This window comes from Crocodylus porosus, unplaced genomic scaffold (assembly GCF_001723895.1).
Source record: "Crocodylus porosus isolate Cpor-Errol unplaced genomic scaffold, CroPor_comp1, whole genome shotgun sequence".
Classification (NCBI taxonomy): Eukaryota; Metazoa; Chordata; order Crocodylia; family Crocodylidae; genus Crocodylus; species Crocodylus porosus.
In genome coordinates this window covers 199,887,578-199,894,752 of record NW_017728906.1, presented here as the reverse complement: position 1 = coordinate 199,894,752, position 7,175 = coordinate 199,887,578, and the positions used below count along the sequence as shown (strand labels likewise).

The 7,175-nt window shown below is 66.2% G+C and overlaps 2 protein-coding genes across 2 annotated transcripts; one reads left to right on the top strand and one right to left on the bottom strand.

Annotated features, from left to right (window-relative positions):
• Nucleotides 1–5: 5 nt before the first annotated feature.
• SMPD1 (sphingomyelin phosphodiesterase 1) lies at nt 6–3,767 on the top strand (the record flags this gene model as incomplete). The annotated part of the gene is made up of 5 exons (XM_019528557.1): nt 6–355; nt 437–608; nt 756–832; nt 1,886–2,031; nt 2,173–3,767. Coding segments are annotated over 5 exons (1,161 nt in total), but the record flags the coding sequence as incomplete, so codon positions are not given.
• A 118-nt stretch (nt 3,768–3,885) lies between these two features.
• On the bottom strand, nt 3,886–7,140 carry APBB1 (amyloid beta precursor protein binding family B member 1; the record flags this gene model as incomplete). Its single annotated transcript, XM_019528556.1, has 10 exons — nt 3,886–4,402; nt 4,515–4,694; nt 4,928–5,040; nt 5,118–5,201; nt 5,554–5,638; nt 5,866–5,980; nt 6,322–6,327; nt 6,466–6,593; nt 6,673–6,822; nt 7,093–7,140. Coding segments are annotated over 10 exons (1,077 nt in total), but the record flags the coding sequence as incomplete, so codon positions are not given.
• Nucleotides 7,141–7,175: the final 35 nt, after the last annotated feature.

Here is a 7,175-nt window from a genome sequence, read left to right as displayed (position 1 = left end):
GGGGCTCCTACGGCAAGTGCGACCTGCCCCTGCACACGCTGGAGTCGCTGCTGGCCCAGCTGGGCTCCGCCGGCCCCTTCGAGCTGGCCTACTGGACCGGCGACATCCCGGCCCACAACGTGTGGCAGCAGAGCCGGGCCGACCAGCTGCGGGCGCTGCGCACCATCACCGCGCTGCTGCGCAAGCACCTGGGGACGCTGCCCGTCTACCCGGCCGTGGGCAACCACGAGGCCGTGCCAGTCAACAGCTTCCCCCCACCCTACGTGCACGGCAACCGCTCGTCCGCCTGGCTCTACGACGCCATGGCCGAGGCCTGGCAGGGCTGGCTGCCCCCCGCCGCGCTGGAGACACTGAGGTAGGGCGCAGGAGTCTCCGCCCGGCTGGGGGGGCGCGTGTCCCCGCTGCCCGCGCTCACGCCGCCCCTTTCCCTCCGCAGAGTCGCCGGCTTCTACACGCTGCGGATCCGGCCTGGCCTGCGCCTCGTCTCCCTCAACATGAACTTCTGCTCTGATGCCAACTTCTGGCTTCTCATCAATTCCACGGACCCAGCTGGGCAGCTCCAGTGGCTTGTGGGCATTCTGGCAGGAGCGGAGGCGGCCGGCGAGAAGGTGAGCGGGGGTCCCGGGTGGGGCCAGCCACGACCGTCCCTGCCCAGGGCTTGCCCGGCTGAGCCGGGGAAAGCCCCCCGGGCGCATTGAGGTGGGCCCGTGGCAGGCAGGAGAAGGGGGATGACAAGCTGCGTCCTGCCCCCGCAGGTGCACATCATCGGGCACATCCCGCCCGCCCACTGCATGCGGAGCTGGAGCTGGAACTACTACAGCATTGTCAACAGGTGGGCGGCCAGTTCCTGCCAGGATGCAGACAGGTCTGGGTGGGGTGCCCCAGGCACTGCCCTGCCCTGTGCCACCCCACGCAGGCACCCGAAACTGCAGGAGTCGGGGGAGGCAGCAGCGTGAGCTTGCGGCAGGAGCTGTGGGGGACACAGCCCATGTGGAGGGGGACAAGGAGCGAAGGACAGTGCCCTCCGACCTGCCCCTCAGCACATCCAGGCCCCGTGCAGCCCAGCCACGGCTCCAGGCAGGATTGTCCCGTCCCATCCCCGTCCGACCTGGACCTGACACGTCCCCGCATCCCTGTGCAGGCTCAGCCTGTTCCCAGAGGCTTCACGAGCCCGGCCCTGCCTCCACGATGCAGGGATGGGCGCATCCTTGCCCTGCGGCTGCCAGGGAGGTCCGTGCACCCAGGAGACGTCAGGCAACGGCCGTGCCCTCCATGTGGGGGAAGGGGAGACCCCCCCAGTCTGCTCCTGGGACCAACCTTGCAGGGTCCTGGCTGGAGTCAGCACATTGGCGCAGCCCAGTCCCTGTTCCCAGACTGAGCTGCAGCCAGCGCCCAGTGCCTCGGGGCAACTTAAAAATCCGTGACGTGTAGCAACAGGAAAGGAAAACCAATTTTCTCTGAGGCTCATGTGGCAATGGCAATGCCCAGAGTCCCGGGAGATCCCCGTGACCCAGCGCAGGCATCGCTGCGCCTAAATCATCCCTGCCCAGCCTCTAACGCTCCAGGGACTGATCGCGCCCCCTCCCCGGCGTCCATCCCACGGCCTCCCTGCTCCAACGAGGGCAGGGAAGCGCTGCCTGAGACCGAGCTAAACCGGCCTGGCTGCAGCATCAAGCCGCCTGCTCTGCCCTGCCCGGGGTGGCTGCTCCCTGTAGCAAGAGGAAAGCTTGTGCCTTCCAGCCCTGTCCCCCTGCACGGGGGGGGCTCCAGTGCAACCGTGCCAGCAGCCCGGGGGGGCTGGCCCAGCCCAGCCGGTTCTCTGGGGCCGTAAGGAGGTCCCAGTGCCCCTGGCCCTGGCCCTGACCACCCCCCTGCACTGCCGCAGGTTTGAGAGCACCATCGTGGCCCAGTTCTTTGGCCACACGCACGTGGACGAGTTTGAGATGTTCTACGACGAGGAGACCCTGTCGCGTCCTGTCTCCGTGGCCTTCGTGGCCCCAAGCGTCACCACTTACATCAGCCTCAACCCTGGTGAGTGTCCCAGGCGGGGCTGTGCACCGCGGGGAGGGAGCGGGGGACGCAGCCTGTGCCTCAGGGCCTGCTGGGAGCCACAGCCGCTCTCCGGGGCAGGGAGGGAGCTGCGGCACTGACCCGCCCCGCCCCGCCCCGCAGGCTACCGCGTGTACCAGCTGGACGGGAACTACCCCGAGAGCTCGCACAGGGTGCTGGACCACGAGACCTTCATCCTGAACCTGACTGAAGCCAATGCAGCCGGGCCAGGGGCCACACCGCATTGGCGCCGCCTGTATGGGGCACGCGAGGCCTACGGGCTGCCCAACGCCTTCCCGGCTGACTGGGACCAGCTGCTGCGGCGCTTCCAGGACGACGAGCGCCTGTTCCAGCGCTTCTGGTTCCTGTTCTACAAGGGGCACCCGCCGCGCGAGCCCTGCCTAGACGCCTGCAAGGCCGCATTGCTCTGTGCCCTGCGCACTGGCCGTATCGACGACCCTGCCCTGTGCCGCAGCCTGCGCCCCACCCTGCCCTTCGCCCACATCCAGCGCCTCTGGGACCAGCGCAGCCTCTGCTGACCTGCACAGGGGAAGCTTGCTGCGCTTGGGCCCTGCCTGGGGCATAGAGGGATGCCAGCCCTGGGTGCAGGGGGCTCTGCTCGGCTGTGCCAGGAGGACGCCGGGGATGGGGTACGCGCCAGCATCCCCTTCCTGGCTGGCAGGGGGGGAGAGGCAGGTGCGTCGGGGCCAGGGCTTTGCAGAGGGGAGGGGAGGGGTGGCCGATGTAGGGGGCAGAGGGGGCTGCAGAGCAGAGTGGACATAGTTCAATTAAATCAATTTCATGATTTAAGTCACAGGTCAGGAAACCTCGCTTTAATCATTTTCTGCAAAAAGTGCATTTTTGTTGTTTTAATACCCTTTATTCCAGCGGTTCCCATTAATGATTTATTATAATTGCTTTACGTGACAAACATGTGCTGGCGGTGCTTAAGGTTGCAGTTTTAAACTGGCAGTGTGCAATCTGTCAGTGGGTGGGAACCGCTGCTTTGTTTGTTTAACTTCTTGAAACTTTGCACTTTTAGAGAGGAGGGCTTGACAGTGTGTGCACAAACTTAGAGACGAGGGCTCAGGGTGGGTAATCGAGTCTGTTCTCTCTCACCTCCGCATACTACTGTTAACAAGGATGTTACCTCTGGAGACAACAAATTCTCCGTAGGCCAGAAGAAGGGCGTTTGTGCCCAAAAGCTTAGAGAACAATTTTTCCAGCTACTTAGTTGGTCTTATAAAAGATAGCACCTCTACCCAAAGAACCTCATCCGTCTATGATCTCTGGACACACAAGTCCAGTTTGAGAACTGAAATTAAGCTTCACAGAGATGCTTAATAGGATCTTCTTGACCGAGCACTCGTTCCCAGTGGGTAGAGTGCTTTCCTTTACTAATCTATAGAGGAGCCTCTGGGGACCCTGTGAGATTGGGTAGGCCCCTAATATAGTCCATGGCCTGTTGTGACCTACTGATAAAGCTTCTAAAAAAGTTGCACGAATATACTGTCTCTAACAGTATATATTTAGAAGGTGTAACCCCTACCCCTGATGATAACTTTGAGCTTAATTTTATCTTAAAACTATTGTTACGTAAGTTTATTTTTTAAAGCATCTTTAAAAGTGATTTAAAAAAATTGTTGATTTTTATCCACCCTGCTTCAGAGCCTGCTGCCACCCGTGCCCCTTGTGCAATAAATGAGTGAAGGATCCAACCTGGGGCTGCATCTGGGGGGTGGGGGAAGAAGTCTGCAAAGGATGGGGGGAGGATGGGCACAGCCGGTGCGACCCCCGCCGCGTGGCGCAGGAGGGAGTGGAGCCGGGCCAGGCCGGGCTGGTGGAATGGGTTTATTAATGATGTAGTACAACACAGATCTCTTGTTATAGCAGAGATGGTGGCTGGGGGCCTGGAGCCTGCGTGGCACCCCAGCACCTGCCCCCGTGGGGTAAACCAGCGGTTAGGTCGCATGCACGGGGCGCAGGCCAGGCCCCTCGCAGCCCCGAGTCCCCCCTCCCCCAGGTGGTGCGAGGTGGGGACCCCCAGCGATGCTGGCACTGCTGCGGCCACGGCGCCCCGTCTGCTCGCCCCCGCCCCCTGTCCCAGCCCCGGGGCTGCCCCAGGTGGGGGGCGAGGCTGCGCCCGTCCCTGCCGTCCCGTGCGGTCCGGTCTCGGGGGGCTGGCTCACGGCGTCTGCGTGCCCGGACGCTTGGCCTTCAGGCTGCCCAGCAGGGTCTGGACGCCCCGGCGCACGGTGGAGCCCACGCGCCGGGCCACGGAGTCGGCAGGCGGTGCCGGCAGGCAGGAGGTGGTGGCCTGGGGCCGCGCGTCCAAGCACTTCTGGTAGCGCAGCTGCGGACAGGACGGGGGCACGGCTGTAGGCAGGAGCGACGCTCCCGCTCCGCTTGCTCGGTGGGGGGGCCCACGCCGCCCCCCCGGGCTCGGGGGCAGAGCAGGCACTCACCATGCAGGCAGCCTGCACGGCCTCGCTGAGCCCGGCGGCATTGGGCTCGCACCACACCGAGTGGCAGCGGAAGTCGCCGGGGGCACGGGCCATGATGAAGGCGAAGGAGCGCACGTCACGTCCCACGCCCATGAAGGACAGGAAGCGCACGCGGCACTCGCACAGCACCGCCTCTGTCTGCTGGGACATGGCCATCAGGGGGGCCTGCTCCTGGCCCCCCCGCCCATGACCACGGCCCCCAGCACTGCTGCTGTCGGCTGGGACTGCAGCGGCAGGAGGTCGTGCCCACGCACACTAGCGACTCCCACCGCTGCCCTATGCGGGGGGCAGCGGGTGCGGGTCCCAGCCCCGGGCTGGGCCTAGGGTAGCAGGGGTCAAGAAGCATGCCCGCACCCGCCTGGCACGGCGCTCACCTGCTCGTGGGTGATGGTGAGGGTGGCAGGGGCCACGCTGACGACCACGGGCGTCCAGTGCTCTTTGCTGCTGGCCAGCGCCGATTCCAGGGCCGTGTTGATCACGTCCATGCCTGCAGCACCAGCCCCCCATCAGGCCTCAGCTCCTGTCCTCACCCCCCCACCGCCCCTCTGCCCAGCCGCTCCATACCCACGGGCTTGGTGACGGGGACGCTGCCCAGGTAGCAGACTTGGAACCGCTGCACCAGGTCGCTCTTGGGCACCGGGAACTCCACTGCAGGGACCAGAGCAAGAAGGGAGCTGCCGGGGCCCCTGCCTGCCCCCGCACGGGGGGCTGTGGTGCACAGGGGTGCACCCAGGCCAGGCCAGCCTTTTGGCTATCACCTCCGTCTACCATCCCATTGGCCAGCCCACAGCCCTCGTACCATCCCAATGGCCAGCACCTCCACCTTCCAGGCCTCTGGCCAACTCTGGACCCCAGAGCCTGTCCCCCCTGGCTGGCTCCAGAGCCCACCTCCCATCCCATTGGCCAGGCCCCTGCCCCCTTCCCACAAGGCAGCCCCCAACCTCCCTTCCCAGTCCCCTGCCCAGCCCCCCCGCTGCCCCGGGGGCTGGGGACGCCCCACCTTGGAAAGGGATCTCCACCATCTTGGAGTGATCCAGCGCCAGGCCATTTGTCAGTGCCCGTGCACTGCGCCGCTCCACCATGATCTGGGGGCACAGGGAGCACGGGGGTCAGCCTGCTCCCTTCACCAGGATCCGTTCCCCCCCGCCCCCCCACGGGCATCTTCCCAGAGAGCCCCGGGGCACGAGCCCACCGCAGGCTGAGATGATGGGGCAGGGAGGTCCCCAGGAGGGTCTCAGCCTGGCACAGACCTCGTGCAGGCTGGTGGACGTGGGGTGGGGACCCCCGGGAGTGCGGGTCCCGGGAGGGTCACCTTGGCGCAGATCTCGTGCAGGCTGGTGGCGATGTTCTTGGCCGGGGCCTCGCACCGAAACACGTGACACTTCAGCATCTGGGTCAGCTGGTCCCGGGCCACGTAGGCAAAGTCCCTGCGGGCGGAGGGGGAGAAGGGGGGAACGGCTGTCAGAGCCGCTACGTCCCTGGGGCGTTGACCTGTGGGCAGTCTGTGGACAGTCCAGGGACGCCTGAACGACCTTGCTGACCCCTGCAGCCAGCGTACAGGCTAGGCCCTTGTCTCTGTGGGGGCAGCGAGCGACGGTGGGAGGTGCAGAATGAGTCGGCAGCGAGCTGGGGTGTAGGGGGGGCAGGGCCGCGGGCAGCCTAGTGCCCCCCCAGAGATGGTGTCCTCCCCCAGGAGAAGGGGGCCAGGGGAGAGGGCCCCAAGTCATGGGGGGTGCAGCCTGGGGCCGCGCCGCGGACGGTACCGTACCTCTCCCTGTGTCCGCGGGAGCAATAGAAGAGAGCAGAGAGAGCGTTAGGAGCCCCCCACGTCCAGTCCCCTTGCCCACAGGGCAGGATCCCCGCGGTCCACTGCCCCCACAGCCCCGGGGCATTCCCCGCCAGCCGGCCCTACCTGCCGTTGTCGCGCCCCACGCCCCAGACGCGGATGCCGGCCACGGGCTGGGCGTGCAGCAGGGCCTGCCCCCGCGGGTCCACCAGCCGCAGCGTCTCGCTCTCCAGCACCAGCAGCAGGTCCCGGCCCTGTGGGGAGAGGGAACGATGCGCCCACCTCCCCCAGGCCGACCCCCCACCCACGCAAACCAGCCCGCGCCCGGCTCACCTGGCCCCAGGGGCCCGCGGGCTCGGGCTCGGGGTCGGGCGCGTGCAGGGACAGCTGGCGGATGCAGTTGTTGACGGCAACGCTGCTCTGGCCCGGGACCAGCTCCTCCTCGCTCATCTCCACCCAGCCCAGCGACCGCACGGCGAAGCACTGTGGCGAGGCGCAGCGCACCCTGACGCACCACGCCGTCCCGTGCCTCGCACGCCCAAACCGCACCGGCCCAGGCCCACGGCTTCTGGGGGGGCAGGGGGCTGCCTGGGCCCGGGGGCATCCACCTCTGCCCTCCCAGGCTGATCAGGGTATATGTTGCCAGGCAACTCAGACCACGCGTGATGGCTCCTCCCGGCACCACGGCAACGGTACCCGGGCAGCCGCCCCATCCCGGTGCTGTAAGAGCAGCAGCCAGGCAGGCAGCCGTACCTTAGATCCTGGGGGCACCGCACGCTCCTCGGTCTGGGAGGAGCTGGAAGAGAAAGAAGCTGCTTACCCCGGAGCCCTGCTCC